This window comes from Ranitomeya imitator, chromosome 4 (genome assembly GCF_032444005.1).
Source record: "Ranitomeya imitator isolate aRanImi1 chromosome 4, aRanImi1.pri, whole genome shotgun sequence".
Lineage (NCBI taxonomy): Eukaryota > Metazoa > Chordata > Amphibia > Anura > Dendrobatidae > Ranitomeya > Ranitomeya imitator.
The window spans coordinates 202,813,141-202,832,558 of NC_091285.1; the positions used below are offsets into that span (position 1 = coordinate 202,813,141).

The 19,418-nt window shown below is 50.2% G+C and overlaps 1 protein-coding gene and 1 long non-coding RNA gene across 2 annotated transcripts in view; one reads left to right on the forward strand and one right to left on the reverse strand.

The window, feature by feature from the left end:
* The window catches only part of UTP20 (UTP20 small subunit processome component), a 183,391-nt gene extending 177,683 nt beyond the window's left edge, over positions 1-5,708 (reverse strand). Inside the window, exon 1 of the mRNA XM_069764293.1 lies at positions 5,535-5,708. Within this exon, the coding sequence (XP_069620394.1) occupies positions 5,535-5,579 (45 nt within the window). The 5' untranslated portion in view covers positions 5,580-5,708. The remainder of the gene's footprint in view (positions 1-5,534) is intronic.
* A 50-nt stretch (positions 5,709-5,758) lies between these two features.
* On the forward strand, positions 5,759-8,789 carry LOC138674030 (uncharacterized). The gene is made up of 2 exons (XR_011320437.1): positions 5,759-5,870; positions 7,724-8,789. It is a non-coding gene; the product is annotated as an uncharacterized lncRNA (long non-coding RNA).
* Positions 8,790-19,418: the final 10,629 nt, after the last annotated feature.

Here is a 19,418-nt window from a genome sequence, read left to right on the forward strand (position 1 = left end):
TATGGCATGCGTGCAAGAGGGGGAACACAGAGCCCTCCCCGTGGGCATGCGTGCCATCTCTTCAAAACTAGCGCCGCCATCACTCTCCTCAGCCAACTCGTAATCTCGCTCATCACTAGTGCCGGCGCCGCGGCCACTCTCCTCAGCTCCTAACTCTCCCATCAGGCCACTCTCCCGCGAGGACGGAGACGGCGGCACTATTGCAGAGATGGCACACGTGTACAGTTAGGACAGTTATATGAAAAGACCAGATCAGCATTGGAACAGGTAGAGGTGAGTATTTTTTTAATGTGAGGTCATTATACTGTATGCAGCATCACGTGGGGCCATTATACTATATGCAGAATCACGTGGGGCCATTATACAGTATGGAGCATCATGTGGGGCCATTATACAGTATGGAGCACAATGTTGGGCCATTATACAGTATGGAGCATCATGTGTGGCCATTATACAATATGGGGCATCATGTGTGGCCATTATACAATATGGAGCATCGTGTGTGGCCATTATACAATATGGAGCATCGTGTGTGTGGCCATTAAACAGTATGCAGCATCATGTGTGGCCATTATACAGTATGGAGCATCATGTGTGGCCATTATACTAAATGCAGCATCATGGGGAGCCGTTATACTGCATGGACCACTATGTGGGGACATTATACAGTATGCAGCATCATATGTGGCCGTTAAACAGTATGGAGCACTATGTGTGGTGTTGTGAATTCTGCTTGTGGGTTCCCTCCGGTGGTTATAGGTGGTAATGCAGTTGTCCCTGGGTTGCAGTCCTGGTCAGTTGTATCTACTGATTGCAGTTCTGACTGGGGTATTTAGGTTTGCAGGATTCATTAGTCCTTGCCAGTTGTCCATGGTTTGGGGAGGATTTGGATCTCTGTCTTGTTCCTCCTGCCTTGCTGCTAAATCAGCTAAAGATAAGTGGCTGGTTTTTGTTTCTGTGGCACACATGCAGTGTGCTTTATAATTCTGTGCTATTCATTTGTTTTTTCTTGTCCAGCTTAGATTGTGTCTGTATTTACTTAGTCTTGTTGGATTCTCAGGAGTTGCAGATATACGTTCCACGTCTTTAGTTAGATTGTGGAAATGTTTGTATTATCTGCTGTGGATATTTTTGGAAGGGTTTTAATACTGACCGCTTAGTATTCTGTCCTATCCTTTCCTATTTAGCTAGAGTGGCCTCTTTTGCTAAATCCTGTTTTATGCCTGCGTGTGTCTTTCCTCTACTACTCACAGTCAATATTTGTGGGGGGCTGCCTATCCTTTGGGGTTCTGCTCTGAGGCAAGGTAGAATTCCTATTTCCATCTATAGGGGTATTTAGTCCTCCGGCTGTGTCGAGGTGTCTAGGATTTGTTAGGCACACCCCACGGCTACTTCTAGTTGCGGTGTTAGTTTAGGATTTGCGGTCAGTACAGTTTCCACCTACTCCAGAGAAAGTTTCATGCAGCTCCAAGGTCATCGGATCATAACAGTGTGGCTATTATACAATATGCAACATCATGTGTGGCCATTATACAGTATGGAGCACTATGTGGGGCCACTATACAGTATGGAGCATCATGTGGGGCCAAAATACTGTATCAAGCACTATTTGGGGCCATAATACTGTATGGACGGAAATGAAGGGCCCCATTATACTGTATGGATCACTATGTGAGGCCCATTACACTGTATGGAGCACTATGTGGAACCAAAGTACTGTATGGAGGCCATTTTGTGCACATTATACTGTATGGAGAGCTGTGAGGGGTTTACCTTTGGAAAAAAAAAAATCACACTGATGGGGTCATCATTCTTTGTTATTCTATAGCATAGACACTATAGGGCGCTAATGTAGTAGTTGTTTTTCTAATCTAAAACCGGAGTATTCCGGTTAAATTGCCGTGTTGGCACTTTGCGATAGATAAGTGGGTTTTAGAGTGCAGTTTGGGCACTTGGTCTCTAAAAGGTTCGCCATCACTGTCCTATACCAAGGATGGGTGATAATTGTTTTCAGTGGACAACCCCTTCTACATACATTCTGCACCTATACCCAACATACAACTTTTCCATAAGAGGAAGCAATCAGTGGCATTTGGGGTACAACATAATGAGTGAAGCAGCTTTCGACTGTAGGACTGTACCTTCTGCAGAAGTCTACCTCCTCCCCCCCCAAAGAGCAGATGTCAGAAGATGTCCACACACTGCTGTTCAGGGATAAATCTATCCATAGAAGCCAATGGACATCCTTCATCCTGGGGAGTGTGGAGATGTCCCTGTACACTAACACTGGGGACACCATAATTGGGGCCAAAGCCCATGGTAAAATCCAGCACAAGCCCCCCAGCTAGCTGTGCACACACTGGCCGTGCATGGTGCTTCCTAACAGCACAAACATAAGGCTTCTCCAGAGACAGTGCGGGCTGGGGACCTCCAGAGCAGGCCAGGACGTATGGTGCAAGCTGGGGACCGCAGTGCGAGCTGGGGACATGTTGAGGGAGGTGGGGACCTTCTGAGCAAGCCAGGACATATTGTGCAGGCCAGGAACCTCCAGAGCGGGCCAGGACATATGGTGCAGGCCAGGGACCTCCAGAGCGGGCCAGGACATATGGTGCAGGCCAGGGATCTCCAGAGCGGGCCAGGACATATGGTGCAAGCTTGGGTCCTCCAGTGCGGGGTGGGGACGTGTTGTGGGAGGTGGGGACCCCCAGTGTGGGATGCGGACGTCTAGTGGGAGCTGGGGACCTTCTGAGCGGGCCAGGAAGTATGGTGCAAGCTGGGAACCTCCAGATCGGGCCAGGACGTATGGTGCAGGCCAGGGACCTCCAGAGCGGGCCAGGACGTATGGTGCAGCCAGGGACCTCCAGAACAGTCCAGGAAGTATAGTGCAAGCTGGGGTCCTCCAGTGTGGACCAGGACGTGTTGTGGGAGGTGGGGACCCCCAGTGTGGGCTGTGGACCAGGAAGTATGGTGCAAGCTGGGGACCTCCAGAGCGGACCAGGACGTATGGTGCAAGCTGGGGACCTCCAGTGTGGGGTGAGGACGTGTTGTGGGAGGTGGGGACCCCCAGTGTGGGCTACGGACATCTAGTGGGAGCTGGGGACCTCCAGAGCGGACCAGGACGTATGGTGCAAGCTGGGGACCTCCAGAGCGGACCACGACGTATGGTGCAAGCTGGGGACCTCCAGAGCGGACCACGACGTATGGTGCAAGCTGGGGACCTCCAGAGCGGACCACGACGTATGGTGCAAGCTGGGGACCTCCAGAGCGGACCACGACGTATGGTGCAAGCTGGGGACCTCCAGAGCGGACCACGACGTATGGTGCAAGCTGGGGACCTCCAGAGCGGACCACGACGTATGGTGCAAGCTGGGGACCTCCAGAGCGGACCACGACGTATGGTGCAAGCTGGGGACCTCCAGAGCGGACCACGACGTATGGTGCAAGCTGGGGACCTCCAGAGCGGACCACGACGTATGGTGCAAGCTGGGGACCTCCAGAGCGGACCACGACGTATGGTGCAAGCTGGGGACCTCCAGAGCGGACCACGACGTATGGTGCAAGCTGGGGACCTCCAGAGCGGACCACGACGTATGGTGCAAGCTGGGGACATCCAGAGCGGACCACGACGTATGGTGCAAGCTGGGGACCTCCAGAGCGGACCACGACGTATGGTGCAAGCTGGGGACCTCCAGAGCGGACCACGACGTATGGTGCAAGCTGGGGACCTCCAGAGCGGACCACGACGTATGGTGCAAGCTGGGGACCTCCAGAGCGGACCACGACGTATGGTGCAAGCTGGGGACCTCCAGAGCGGACCACGACGTATGGTGCAAGCTGGGGACCTCCAGAGCGGACCACGACGTATGGTGCAAGCTGGGGACCTCCAGAGCGGACCACGACGTATGGTGCAAGCTGGGGACCTCCAGAGCGGACCACGACGTATGGTGCAAGCTGGGGACCTCCAGAGCGGACCAGGACGTATGGTGCAAGCTGGGGACCTCCAGAGCGGACCAGGACGTATGGTGCAAGCTGGGGACCTCCAGAGCGGACCAGGACGTATGGTGCAAGCTGGGGACCTCCAGAGCGGACCAGGACGTATGGTGCAAGCTGGGGACCTCCAGAGCGGACCAGGACGTATGGTGCAAGCTGGGGACCTCCAGAGCGGACCAGGACGTATGGTGCAAGCTGGGGACCTCCAGAGCGGACCAGGACGTATGGTGCAAGCTGGGGACCTCCAGAGCGGACCAGGACGTATGGTGCAAGCTGGGGACCTCCAGAGCGGACCAGGACGTATGGTGCAAGCTGGGGACCTCCAGAGCGGACCAGGACGTATGGTGCAAGCTGGGGACCTCCAGAGCGGACCAGGACGTATGGTGCAAGCTGGGGACCTCCAGAGCGGACCAGGACGTATGGTGCAAGCTGGGGACCTCCAGAGCGGACCAGGACGTATGGTGCAAGCTGGGGACCTCCAGAGCGGACCAGGACGTATGGTGCAAGCTGGGGACCTCCAGAGCGGACCAGGACGTATGGTGCAAGCTGGGGACCTCCAGAGCGGACCAGGACGTATGGTGCAAGCTGAGGACCTCCAGAGCGGACCAGGACGTATGGTGCAAGCTGGGGACCTCCAGAGCGGACCAGGACGTATGGTGCAAGCTGGGGACCTCCAGAGCGGACCAGGACGTATGGTGCAAGCTGGGGACCTCCAGAGCGGACCAGGACGTATGGTGCAAGCTGGGGACCTCCAGAGCGGACCAGGACGTATGGTGCAAGCTGGGGACCTCCAGAGCGGACCAGGACGTATGGTGCAAGCTGGGGACCTCCAGAGCGGACCAGGACGTATGGTGCAAGCTGGGGACCTCCAGAGCGGACCAGGACGTATGGTGCAAGCTGGGGACCTCCAGAGCGGACCAGGACGTATGGTGCAAGCTGGGGACCTCCAGAGCGGACCAGGACGTATGGTGCAAGCTGGGGACCTCCAGAGCGGACCAGGACGTATGGTGCAAGCTGGGGACCTCCAGAGCGGACCAGGACGTATGGTGCAAGCTGGGGACCTCCAGAGCGGACCAGGACGTATGGTGCAAGCTGGGGACCTCCAGAGCGGACCAGGACGTATGGTGCAAGCTGGGGACCTCCAGAGCGGACCACGACGTATGGTGCAAGCTGGGGACCTCCAGAGCGGACCAGGACGTATGGTGCAAGCTGGGGACCTCCAGAGCGGACCAGGACGTATGGTGCAAGCTGGGGACCTCCAGAGCGGACCAGGACGTATGGTGCAAGCTGGGGACCTCCAGAGCGGACCACGACGTATGGTGCAAGCTGGGGACCTCCAGAGCGGACCAGGACGTATGGTACAAGCTGGGGACCTCCAGAGTGGGGTGTGGACGTGTTGTGGGAGGTGGGGACCCACAGTGTGGGCTGCGGACGTCTAGTGGGAGCTGAGGACCTCCAGTGCTGCAGCACCGACTCTTCAGCCTCACTCCACCATGCACAGTCTCACGTGTGCCCGGGCAGCCGTTGCTCAGACACCGGCTTACCTTATACGTGTTCTCGGCCTTATGGTGAGATGACTTCCCCTTCATGGCTGACGACAGGTAGGACGCTGTATCACTACAATGGTGAGCGTTATATAGAATATTCCACTTTCTCGACTGCAGTAAACACCACGTTGTTAGATACTGGACGCTGCCATGTTGGTAGAGGCTAAATCCAAGTCGGCTAAAGGACCTCTGCTGACGTCATGCCCATGTGACCGGAAGGGGCGGCGCCTCTTCTTCCATAGAGCAGACAGAGAAGAAAAATGTGGATGTCATGGCGGGATTTCGTGCATGATTTGGAGTGTTTTGGGGTCATTCTCCATAGTCACAGATCAGGTAAGTGGGAGTCTGCCTGGGGAGAAAGGGGTGTTGCTTGCACGGGGCTGCATGTGCATGCTGGAAGGGGGGGCTGCCGGGAGAGATGTTGCTTGCATGGGACTGCGTGCTGGTCGTCTGCCTGGGGAAGGGGGTGATGCTTGCTTGGGACCGCATGCTGGTGGTCTGCCTGGAGAAGGGGGTGACGTTGCTTGCGTGGGACTGCGTGCTGGTCGTCTGCCTGGGGAAGGGGGTGATGCTTGCTTGGGACTGCATGCTGGTGGTCTGCCTGGAGAAGGGGGTGACGTTGCTTGCGTGGGACTGCGTGCTGGGGGTCTGCCTGGGAAAGGGGGTGATGCTTGCGTGGGACTGCATGCTGGAGGGGCCTTCCTGAGGAAGGGTGACTGCATGCTGAGGGTCTCTGTGGGAAGGGGGTCATGTTCCTTGCGAGCGGGGCTGGGTGTCTGTCGGGAAGGGGGGCTGCGTGCTGGGGGTCTCTGGGGAAGAGAAGCTGTGTGCTGGAGTCTCTGTTGGGAAGGGGGTCATGTTGCATGCGTGGGGGATCTGTGTGCAGGGGGTCTACCTGCATAATGAGGCTGATGTTATTCGCATGGGTCTGCATGGTGTGGGGGGCTGATGTCACGTGCTGTGCAGGTCAGTGTGTGATGTCACTTGCGGTGGGGGGGTGCAGGGAAGTATAGTGCTACGTGTGTGGGGGCGAGCAGGGGAGGGGATGAATGATGATGGAGAACTGAGGGATTGATATTACTTAAAGGGAACCTGTCACCCCGAAAATCGCGGGTGAGGTAAGCCCACCGGCATCAGGGGCTTATCTACAGCATTCTGTAATGCTGTAGATAAGCCCCCGATGTTACCTGAAAGAGGAGAAAAAGACGTTAGATTATACTCACCCAGGGGCGGTCCCGCTGCTGGTCAGGTCGGATGGGCGTCTCCGGTCCGCTCCGGCGCCTCCTATCTTCATTCCAAGACGTCCTCTTCTGATCTTCAGCCACGGCTTCGGCGCAGGCGTACTTTGCTCTGCCTTGTTGAGGGCAGACAAAGTACTGCAGTGCGCAGACGCCGGGCCTCTGACCTTTCCGGCGCCTGCGCACTGCAGTACTTTGTCTGCCCTCAAGAGGGCAGAGCAAAGTACGCCTGCGCCGGAGCCGTGGCTGAAGATCAGAAGAGGACGTCTTGGAATGAAGATGGGAGGCGCCGCAGCGGACCAGAGACGCCCATCCGACCTGACCAGCAGCGGGACCGCCCCTGGGTGAGTATAATCTAACGTCTTTTTCTCCTCTTTCAGGTAACATCGGGGGCTTATCTACAGCATTACAGAATGCTGTAGATAAGCCCCTGATGCCGGTGGGCTTACCTCACCCGCGATTTTCGGGGTGACAGGTTCCCTTTAACATGATAATCTCTGCCTGATGGTAAGGAGTCGGTCCTTTTTTTTTTTTTTAAATATTACTTAAAAAATTTCCTCATTAATATTATTGGGCACACATGACGTCAGGTTGATAACTGACCTATGACCTCTGGGAGCGAAACTGCGTGATAATTATTATTTATATAGCACCATTGATTCCATGGTGCTGTACATGAGAAGGGGTTATATACAAGTTACAAATATCACATACAGTAAACAAACCAACAATGACGGACTGATACAGAGGGGCGAGGACCCTGCCCTTGCGGGCTTACATTCTACAGGATTATGGGGAAGGAGACAGTAGGTTGAGGGATGATGTCTCCAGATCCCGGGCTTTATTCTCTCCTCGCACGCTGTTCTGTTCAGTATTAGCCTGGTGGCCACTGGTGTCAGCCACTACTTGTATCGAGTTTTCTGCATGATTCTTTCTGTTTTATTCTAGGTATTGTGGCTTTTCCCCATCCTGTGTCCCCCAGAGCAGTGACCTCCCTGCAGATGTAATTTCATCACTGGACTTCTCTTCACCAAGTGGAGTGCTTGTGCCCCCACAATCCATGCGAAGACCCAAAGTGATGACACTGCGGGCGTCTGATAATGTCAGATAGATGAGTATAATTCCTACAAAAAAAAAAAACTCCCTTTCTCTCCATTTATGTTCTCTTGTTAGGGTCTCCGCGGTCCCCTGTCTCCGCGGCCCCATCCGGTCCCCTGTCTCCGCGGCCCCGATAGTGTATTCAATGAGAGAGGAATTATGTGTTAAAGGGAACCTGTCACCCCCAAAATCGACGGTGAGCTAAGCCCACCAGCATCAGGGGCTTATCTACAGCATTCCTTAATGCTGTAGATAAGCCCCCGATGTAGCCTAAAAGATGAGAAAAAGAGGTTATATTATACTCACGCAGGCGGTCCGATCTGATGGGCGTCCGGTCCTGGGCCTCCCATCTTGATAGAATGACGTCCTCTTCTTGTCTTCACGCTGCGGTGCGCAGGCGCCGGGAAAGGTCAGAGAGGCCTGGGGCCTGCGTACTGCAGTACTTTGTGCTGGAGCCACAGCGTGAAGACAAGAAGAGGACGTCATCTGATGAAGATGCGAGGCGCCGGATCAGACCGTGATGCCCATCGGACAGGACCGGGACTGTCCCTGGGTGAGTATAATCTAACCTCTTTTTCTCTTTGTTTAGGATACATCGGGGGCTTATCTACAGCATTACAGAATGCATTACAGAATGCAGTAGATAAGCCCCTGATGCTGGTGGGCTTAGCTCGCCCTCGATTTTGGGGGTGACAGGTTCCCTTTAAGCACCACAATACAATTTTTGCAGCTAAAGCACTGGGGACTTGGTACAAGATGTGTTTTGCTTTTTTGTCATTAATCTGCCTTTAATGTTTAATTCATTGTATTGATTTCTTAAACTCTTTATTATTCATTTGTATGTATGCATATATTTATATATTTCTCTTTTATTTCTAACTATTTGACTTGTAATAAAATTGTTTGACAGCTGTGAGTTGAATTTTCATTTCTATAATTCTTAAGCGCGGGGTGACATTAGTGGAGAGTAACGCAGTTGGATCTGTGTCAGGCTGAGTTTACACATTGCAGGTTATTGGGGAAACTATCTGCAGGGACGTCCTCGCCAGTAGACCGGACCCGCACTTCCATGGAGCCCATGCAGCCGGCCTAGCTGTATGGTTTGTTTGTTTTTTTTTAAATCCATAATTGTTTTTTCTTAAATAGACATAAGCTGGTTTTCGCTGAGGGTTTGACTGCTGATGCCACCACTGATTGGACAGGCTGTGGCATAATTTCAAGAGGAATAATGTATCTCTGTAATGTTAGGCAATATTCACATTTTTATTTTTTTGTACTAATGGTTTACAAAATTCTGACGACCTGTGACAGAGCTGGAATGAATGTGTCGCATGTATTTTTCTTGCTCCATCAATTAAGGAATGTTCCCCTCCGACCTCCTGGAGACTTCACAACCCTGGGTCAGACCTAAATCACAGGACAATAAAACCTCACACTCCTTATCTATGAACTGCTGCAATATTTATGGCCACAACTGTTTCCCCCTCCCATATTGATAGTTCTGCATCACTTGTCTTATTTATGGCCAGTTCTGTATAATATGTGACTTCACATTTTATCTCGCTTTTGTTAGCATAAAAATCAGATGAGTGCAATCCTGTAAATGTCGGCCTGCCCTCGGAGCAATGATGTTCTCAGGATGGGCAGATCTGTATTCAGCTGCAATGTGACTGAGATCAGATGGGTGTGAGCAGAAAACATTGGATGCCATACGGCCCATCAGTGCGACATTTATAAAGATACAATTCTGTAATATGGAAAACTGAAAATGGTCCTGTAAGATTAATAAACCTGGGCTAGTAGTAATGAGAAGTGAGAACAAGTCATCCCGTTCTCCTGGATGAGAGTGGGAGCTCTTTCTGTATCCACTGCTGTAAGAGTCCTCCTATACTGAGCCTGATAAAGACCGGGGGAGACTCCCAAGATGCCAGCTACATTCATTGTTACACTTCTCCTTTAAAAGGGTATCAACCACTGATGACTATCAAATTTTACTATTTTACTAATTCTTTTTTTTTTCTTTTTTAAAGAAAAATGTCGACAATTTCCGTATACTGTTTATTTACCACCCTTGTGCAGCATGCCGTAACAACCTGATGCACGCTGCCAGTAATGAAGCATGGTTCAGTGTGCCCTAAGTCAGCCTCTTCTCTACTGGGAATTATTGTTGGGGGAGTGACATGAGGAGAGCATCAAATGAAGGTCATGGTGGAGGTGTACCTGCTTCAAGGAGATGACATAGTTGATCTGTGCCCGTTATGTGTCTACATGAAACACGTTCCTCTGGTGCATGCAGTCCACGGGATGTTGTGCACCATATCCTAGGCACGAGCACCGCTGGATGGATAGTGAGGCAAGAACATGTGCAGACGGTGTTAGATTGGATGGCTGAGAACGCCTCCAGTTCCTTCCACTGGGTCCACTGCTAAAAGCACAGAGTTTTCACCTGAGGACCGTGGGCATCTTTCTACCCCCTCACCCCCTTGCAAATCGGCCAAGCAGTATCAGCCCAAAGTCATGAAGCAGTCTCTTCTGATTTTTTTTCTTTTTTTTTTAACATTTTCTTAACCTGAGCACCACCTGCATCTGAGATCTAATTACGAGCTGCAGTAGGGTATACACCTTAAAAGACATGACAGATGTGAGCTTTCCTCCTGCTCCCTCTTCTGCTGCGGTCTTGACCTCTTCATCCAGCTAACGAACAACAGCCTACCCGCAAAGACAGGATGTGACAGCACCACCACCAGCAGTGTCACCAAGCATCTCCACCCTGTCCCATGGAAGTGTTCATCTCTCCATCACCCAAACCCCATAGAGAAAGAGGATATACCCCACTACCCGCCCACAGGCCCTGGTCCTGAATAACAGCATTTACCAATTCCTGGCCTTTGAAACGCTGCCATTCCAGCTGATGGAGAAAAACCATTTAAAAAAAAAAGTGGTGGCTGTTGCGAAGTACATGGTTCCCATCCACCACTCATGTTTCAAGTTGGCCATCCCTGCCCAGCACACACATGTTGCAACCAAAATCAGGTGTGCACTGTGCAACGCCATCAGTGGCAAGGTCCAGATAACTACCGATACGTAGACCAGTAAGCATGGGCAGGGACGTTACATCTCCCTACCTACACACTGGGTAAATGTGGCAGCTGGGACAGGAGGAAGGTGTTCTAGCACATGTCCTACATCTATTGTTGGACATTGCTCTGCCCATGTGGCCTCCTACTCCGCTTACTCCATCACCTAGCAGTAAGACTTGCACCAGCAACTTCAACACAGCCAGGGGGAAAAGACAGTATGCTGTTCTCAAACTCATCATTTTGGGGGACAAGTTCCATACTGCGCAAGAGCTGTGGACAAGGAATAAACGAGACTGATGAGTGGTTGGTGCCGCTGGACCTAAATCCAGGCCTGGTGGTGTGGGATAACTGGCGAAATCTGGTAGCAGCTCTAGGCCTAGCTGGTTTGACCACATCCCTTGCCTGTCACATGTGTTAAGTTTAGTGGTGCAAATCTTTCTTAAAAATTACCCATATGTGAGAGGTCGTCTGTGTACGATTATGGCGTTCACACCCTGCAGCTGCTCGACTGTCTGTGCTGCAGCGTCACTTCTGCCTTCTCGCTCAGCGCCTCATATGTGACATATCAACAAGGTGGAACTGAAAAGTTGAATACACTGTAGAGGCTGTGCGAGCAGAAGCAATACTGGAGATTCAGCTGCAGCATGCACGGGCGAGTAGCTCTGTGGAACAATACTTCACCATGTCGTGAACACAACAGGGTGGCACTCAAAGTAGCTCACGGGCATCACTGGAGCATGGCAGGGAGGACGTAGACCATACACCTCCCACAGAGGATAGTTTGTCTTTGCCTCTGGGCAGCCTGGCATGAATTATTATTATTTATATAGCATCATTAATTACATGGTGCTGTACATGAGAAAAGGGTTACATACCGGGTTATAGATATCATGTACAATGAACAAATTTACAATGACAGACCGGTACAGAAGGGAAGATGACCCTGTCCTTGCGGACTTACATTCTATTGGATAGTGGGGAAGAGACAGAAGGTAGGGGCGAGGTGGCGGCTCTGGCGATGGCGTGGCGGCAGAATGGTTATTGCAGGCTGTAGGCTTTCCTGAAGAGATGGGTTTTCAGGTTCCGTCTGAAGGATCCGAGGGTGGTGGATAATCGGACATGTTGAGGCATGGAATTCCAGAGGATGGGGGATATTCGGGAGAAATCTTGGAGGCGGTTGTGTAAGGAATGAATGTGTGGAGGACAGTAGGAGGTCTTGGGAGGATCGAAGATTACATGAGGGAAGATATTGGGAGATTAGTTCAGAGATATAGGGAGGGGGGGGGGCAGGTTGTGGATGGCTTTGTAGATCAATGTTAGTAGTTTGAACTGGATTCGTTGGGGAAATGGGAGCCAGTGGAGGGATTTGCAGAGGGGAGGAGAGAGGTGGGATTAGCCGGGCAGCAGAGTTGAGGACAGACTATGGTGGTGCAAGAGACTTAGCAGGGAGGCCACAGAGGAGGATGTTGCAGTAGTCGAGGCGAAAGATGATGAGGGCATGCACAAGCGTTTTAATAGATTGAGGGCAGAGGAAGGGAGAGATTCTGGCAATATGTTTGAGTTGGAGGCGGCAAGAGTCTGGACGTGCGGTTTGATGGACAGGGCAGAGTCGAGAGTTACCGCGAGGCAGCGGATTTCAGGTGTGGGAGAGAGCGTGATGCCACTTACCATAATAGATCAGGTAGGGGGGATACGCGAGATGGAGGAAAGATGATGAGTTTGGTATTGTCTACATTGAGTTTTAGGAAGCGAGAGGTGAAGAAGGAGGATATGGCTGATAGACACTTCGGGATTCTGGACAGCAGAGAGGTGACATCTGGGCGAGAGAGGTAGATCTGAGTGTCATCAGCATACAGGTGATACTGGAAGCCATGGGACTTTGAGTTGTCCTAGGCCAAGGGTATAGATGGAAAAAAGTAGGGGCCCCAGGACAGAGCCTTGAGGGACTCCTACAGAGAGAGGGCGGGATGAGCCAATACAGTCTGCTGTGCCTGCACAACGACTGCAGAGTTGCCCAGATCATATCCCTACAGATTACTGGGTGGCCACCCTGCTGGATCCCTGCTGCAAAGACAAAGTACCATTATTACTTCCGTCACTGGAGCGGGATGGCAAAATGTGTGAATACAAGCACATGCTGGTAGGGGCACTACTGACGGCATTCCCACCTGACAGAAGAAACACAAGTCCCCGGAAGAAGCATCCTTGCGAAACGGCGCTCGTCGGGCGTTGGGAGAATGCAGCCACAAGCCGCTATATGCCTGCTTGATCTCAGGGCACTGGCCTCTATCTCCTCCACGGCTCTGCACAGGTAACAATATCCACTCCATTAATCGCCATCTACCTCTTCCAGCCTTTGATGCTGTGACTATATAGGGTTTCCTGCATTAGCCTCTTGAGTAGCTTTTTAACCCCTTTCTGACATGGGACGTACTATCCCGTCGAGGTGGGGTGGGCCCCCATGACCACGGACGGGATAGTACGTCCAGCGCGATCGGCGGCGCTCACGGGGGGAGCGCCGCCGATCGCGGCCGGGTGTCAGCTGTTTATCGCAGCTGACATCCGGCACTATGTGCCAGGAGCGGTCACGGACCGCCCCCGGCACATTAACCCCTGGCACACCGCGATCAAAGATGATCGCGATGTGCCGGCGGTATAGGGAAGCTTCCCGCAGGGAGGGGGCTCCCTGCGGGCTTCCCTGAGCCCCCCACAGCAACGCGATGTGATCGCGTTGCTGCGAGGGTCTTACTTCCCTCCCTGCTTCCTCAAGCCCCGGATCCAAGATGGCCGCGGATCCGGGTCCTGCAGGGAGGGAGGTGACTTCACAGAGCCTGCTCAGAGCAGGCACTGTGAAGGCTGCAGCGCTGCATGTCAGATCAGTGATCTGACAGAGTGCTGTGCACACTGTCAGATCACTGATCTGTGATGTCCCCCCCTGGGACAATGTAAAAAAGTTAAAAAAAAATTTTCAAAATGTATAAAAAAAAAATAAAAAAAAATATTCCTAAATAATGAAAAAAATATATATATATTATTCCCCTAAATACATTTCTTTATCTAAATAAAAAAAAAAACAATAAAAGTACACATATTTAGTATCGCCGCGTCCGTAACGGCCCGACCTATAAAACTGGCCCACTAGTTAATCCCTTCAGTAAACACCGTAAGAAAAAAAAAAAAAAAACGAGGCAAAAAACAACGCTTTATTATCATACCGCCGAACAAAAAGTGGAATAACACGCGATCAAAAAGACAGATATAAATAACCATGATACCGCTGAAAGCGTCATCTTGTCCCGCAAAAAACGAGCCGCCATACAGCATCATCAGCAAAAACAAAAAAAATTATAGTCCTGAGAATAAAGCGATGCAAAAATAATTATTTTTTCTATAAAATAGTTTTTATCGTATAAAAGCGCCAAAACATAAAAAAAATGATATAAATGAGGTGTCGCTGTAATCGTACTGACCCGAAGAATAAAACTGATTTATCAATTTTACCAAACGCGGAACGGTATAAACGCCTCCCCCAAAAGAAATTCATGAATAGCTGGTTTTTGGTCATTCTGCCTCGCAAAAATCGGAATAAAAAGCGATCAAAAAATGTAATGTGCCCGAAAATGTTACCAATAAAAACGTCAACTCGTCCCGCAAAAAACAAGACCTCACATGACTCTGTGAACCAAAATATGGAAAAATTATAGCTCTCAAAATGTGGTAACGCAAAAAATATTTTTTGCAATAAAAAGCGTCTTTCAGTGTGTGACGGCTGCCAATCATAAAAATCCGCTAAAAATCCCGCTATAAAAGTAAATCAAACCCCCCTAGTTAGGGAAAAATTAAAAAAAAATGTATTTATTTCCATTTTTCCATTAGGGCTAGGGTTAGGGCTAGGGTTAGGGTTAGGGTTTGGGCTAGGGTTAGGGCTAGGGTTAGGGCTAGGGTTAGGGCTAGGGTTAGGGTTAGGGCTATGGTTAGGGCTAGGGTTAAGGCTACAGTTAGGGTTAGGGCTAGGGTTAGGTTTAGGGCTATGGTTAGGGCTAGGGTTAAGGCTACAGTTAGGGTTGGGGCTAAGGTTAGGGCTAGGGTTAGGGCTACAGTTTGGGTTGGGGCTAAAGTTAGGGTTGGGGCTAGGGTTAAGGCTACAGTTAGGGTTGGGGCTAAAGTTAGGGTTAGGGTTGGGGCTAAAGTTAGGGTTAGGGTTTAGATTACATTTACAGTTGGGAATAGGGTTGGGATTAGGGTTAGGTGTGTGTCAGGGTTAGAGGTGTGGTTAGGGTTACTGTTGGGATTAGGGTTAGGGGTGTGTTTGGATTAGGGTTTCAGTTATAATTGGGGGGTTTCCACTGTTTAGGCACATCAGGGGCTCTCCAAACGCGACATGGCGTCCGATCTCAATTCCAGCCAATTCTGCGTTGAAAAAGTAAAACAGTGCTTCTTCCCTTCCGAGCTCTCCCGTGTGCCCAAACAGGGGTTTACCCCAACATATTGGGTATCAGCGTATTCAGGACAAATTGGACAACAACTTTTGGGGTCCAATTTCTCCTGTTACCCTTGGGAAAATACAAAACTGGGGGCTAAAAAATAATTTTTGTGGGAAAAAAAAAGATTTTGTATTTTCATGGCTCTGCGTTATAAACTGTAGTGAAACACTTGGGGGTTCAAAGTTCTCACAACACATCTAGATAAGTTCCATGGGGGTCTAGTTTCCAATATGGGGTCACTTGTGGGGGATTTCTACTGTTTAGGTACATTAGGGGTTCGGCAAACGCAATGTGACGCCTGCAGACCATTCCATCTAAGTCTGCATTCCAAATGGCACTCTGTCATGATCCCAATGGCAGGGGATCACAAAAGGACAAGCACACAAAAAACAGAACAAGCTCTAGGGTGATGGAAACTGAGCTGACCGCGATCCTGAACCTAATTCACAACACTAGCAGTAGCCGGGGAACGTGCCTACGATGATTCTAGACGTCTCGCGCCAGCCGAAGGACTAGCTTCCCCTATTAGGAGAAACAAAGACCTCTCTTGCCTCCAGAGAAACACCCCACAGAAATAGCAGCCCCCCACATGTAATGACGGTGAAATGAGAGGAAAGCACATACGTAGTAATGAAAACAGATTCAGCAAAATGAGGCCCGCTAAAACTAGATAGCAGAGGATACAAAAGTGAACTGCGCGGTCAGCGAAAAACCCTACAAAAAACCATCCTGAAATTACCTGAACTCATGTGCCAACTCATGGAACATGAGGAGTAATATCAGCCCACTAGAGCAACCAGCAACAAGGAATCACATAACTGCAAGCTGGACTAAAACAAAAATAAAGCAAAACGTGGAACAGGAAAATCAAAAACTTAGCTTGTCCTGAAGATTACAGAAGCGGGAAGAAGAGGTAACAAGACACACTGATTACATTGATCGCCGGCGAGGAAATGACAAGAAAGCCAGGTTAAATAGGAAACTCCCATATCCTGATAGAACAGGTGGACACCAGAGACCGCAGAGAACACAAGTCACCAAGTACAATCTGTAACCACCAGAGGGAGCCCAAAAACAGAATCCACAACAGTACCCCCCCCCTTGAGGAGGGGTCACCGAACCCTCACGAGAACCACCAGGGCGACCAGGATGAGCCCTATGAAATGCTCGGACCAAATCAGCAGCATGAACATCAGAGGCAACCACCCAAGAATTATCCTCCTGACCATAACCCTTCCACTTGACCAAATACTGAAGTTTCCGTCTGGAAACACGAGAATCCAAGATCTTCTCCACAACATACTCCAATTCTCCCTCCACCAGCACCGGAGCAGGAGACTCAAGCGAAGGAACAACAGGTACCTCATACTTCCGCAACAACGACCGATGGAACACATTATGAATAGCAAACGATGCCGGGAGATCCAAACGAAACGACACAGGGTTAAGAATTTCCAAGATCCTATAGGGACCGATAAACCGAGGCTTGAACTTAGGAGAAGAGACCTTCATAGGAACAAAACGAGAAGACAACCACACCAAGTCCCCAACACGAAGTCGAGGACCCACGCGGCGACGGCGATTAGCAAACTGCTGAGCCCTCTCCTGGGACAACTTCAAATTGTCCACCACATGACTCCAAATCTGATGCAACCTATCCACCACCATGTCCACTCCAGGACAATCAGAAGGCTCCACCTGACCAGAGGAAAAACGAGGATGAAACCCCGAATTACAAAAGAAAGGAGAAACCAAGGTAGCAGAACTAGCCCGATTATTAAGGGCAAATTCGGCAAGCGGCAAAAAGGTAACCCAGTCATCTTGATCAGCAGAAACAAAACACCTTAAATAAGTTTCCAAGGTCTGATTAGTTCGTTCCGTCTGGTCATTCGTCTGAGGATGGAATGCAGACGAAAAGGACAAATCAATGCCCATCTTAGCACAGAACGTCCGCCAAAATCTAGACACAAACTGGGATCCCCTGTCAGAAACAATGTTCTCCGGAATCTCATGCAAACGAACCACGTTCTGAAAAAACAGAGGGACCAACTCAGAGGAGGAAGGTAACTTAGGCAAGGGGACCAGATGAACCATCTTAGAAAAGCGGTCACACACAACCTAGATGACGGACATTTTTTGAGAGACAGGGAGATCCGAAATAAAGTCCATGGAAATGTGCGTCCAAAGCCTCTTCGAGATAGGCAAAGGTGACAACAATCCACTGGCCCGAGAACAGCAAGGCTTAGCCCGAGCGCAAACTTCACAAGACTGCACAAAAGAACGCACATCCCTCGACAAGGAAGGCCACCAAAAAGACCTGGCCACCAAGTCTCTAGTACCAAATATTCCAGGATGACCTGCCAACGCAGAAGAATGGACCTCGGAGATGACTCTACTGGTCCAATTATCCGGAACAAACAGTCTTTCAGGCGGACAACGATCAGGTTTATCCGCCTGAAACTCCTGCAAAGCACGTCGCAAGTCTGGGAAGACAGCCGACAAAATCACCCCATCCCTAAGGATACCAGTGGGCTCAGAATTTCCAGGGGAATCAGGCACAAAACTCCTAGAAAGAGCATCCGCCTTCACATTCTTTGAACCTGGCAGGTATGAAACCACAAAATCGAAACGGGAGAAAAACAGTGACCAACGAGCCTGTCTAGGATTCAGACGCTTGGCAGACTCAAGGTAAATCAGATTTTTGTGATCAGTCAAGACCACCACACGATGTCTAGCACCCTCAAGCCAATGACGCCACTCCTCAAATGCCCACTTCATGGCCAAAAGCTCCCGATTACCAACATCATAATTCCGCTCAGTGGGCGAAAACTTTCTAGAAAAGAACGCACATGGCTTCATCACCGAGCAATCGGAGCTTCTCTGTGACAAAACCGCCCCCGCTCCAATCTCAGAAGCATCAACCTCAACCTGAAAAGGAAGCAAAACATCTGGCTGACGCAACACAGGAGCAGAAGAAAACCGGCGCTTAAGTTCCTGAAAGGCCTCCACAGCCGCAGGAGACCAATCAGCAACATCAGCACCCTTCTTAGTCAGATCCGTCAAAGGCTTAACAACACTAGAAAAATTAGTTATGAAACGACGATAAAAATTAGCAAAGCCCAAGAACTTCTGTAGACTCTTAAGAGATGTAGGCTGCGTCCAGTCACAAATAGCTTGAACCTTGACGGGATCCATCTCAATAGTAGAAGGGGAAAAAATATACCCCAAAAAAGAAATCTTCTGGACTCCAAAGAGACACTTTGAACCTTTTACAAACAAAGAATTGGCCCGCAGGACCTGAAACACCTTCCTGACCTGCTGAACATGGGACTCCCAGTCATCAGAAAAAACCAAAACATCATCCAAATACACAATCATAAATTTATCCAGATATTCACGGAAAATATCGTGCATAAAGGACTGGAAGACAGAAGGAGCATTAGAAAGTCCAAAAGGCATCACCAAATACTCAAAATGGCCCTCAGGCGTATTAAATGCGGTTTTCCACTCATCACCCTGCTTAATCCGCACAAGATTATACGCACCCCGAAGATCAATCTTAGTGAACCATTTAGCCCCCTTAATGCGAGAGAACAAATCAGTCAACAATGGCAAAGGATACTGATATTTGACCGTAATCTTATTCAAAAGACGGTAATCTATACAAGGCCTCAAGGAACCATCTTTTTTGGCCACGAAAAAAAACCTGCTCCCAAAGGAGATGAAGATGGACGGATATGTCCCTTTTCCAAGGACTCCTTAACATAATCCCGCATAGCAGTATGCTCTGGCACCGACAGATTGAACAAACGACCTTTAGGAAATTTACTGCCAGGAATCAAATCTATAGCACAATCGCAATCCCTGTGAGGAGGAAGCGAATTGAGCTTAGCCTCCTCAAAAACATCCCGATAATCAGACAAAAATACAGGAACCTCAGAAGGAGTAGATGAAGCGATAGAAATCGGAGGTGCATCATCA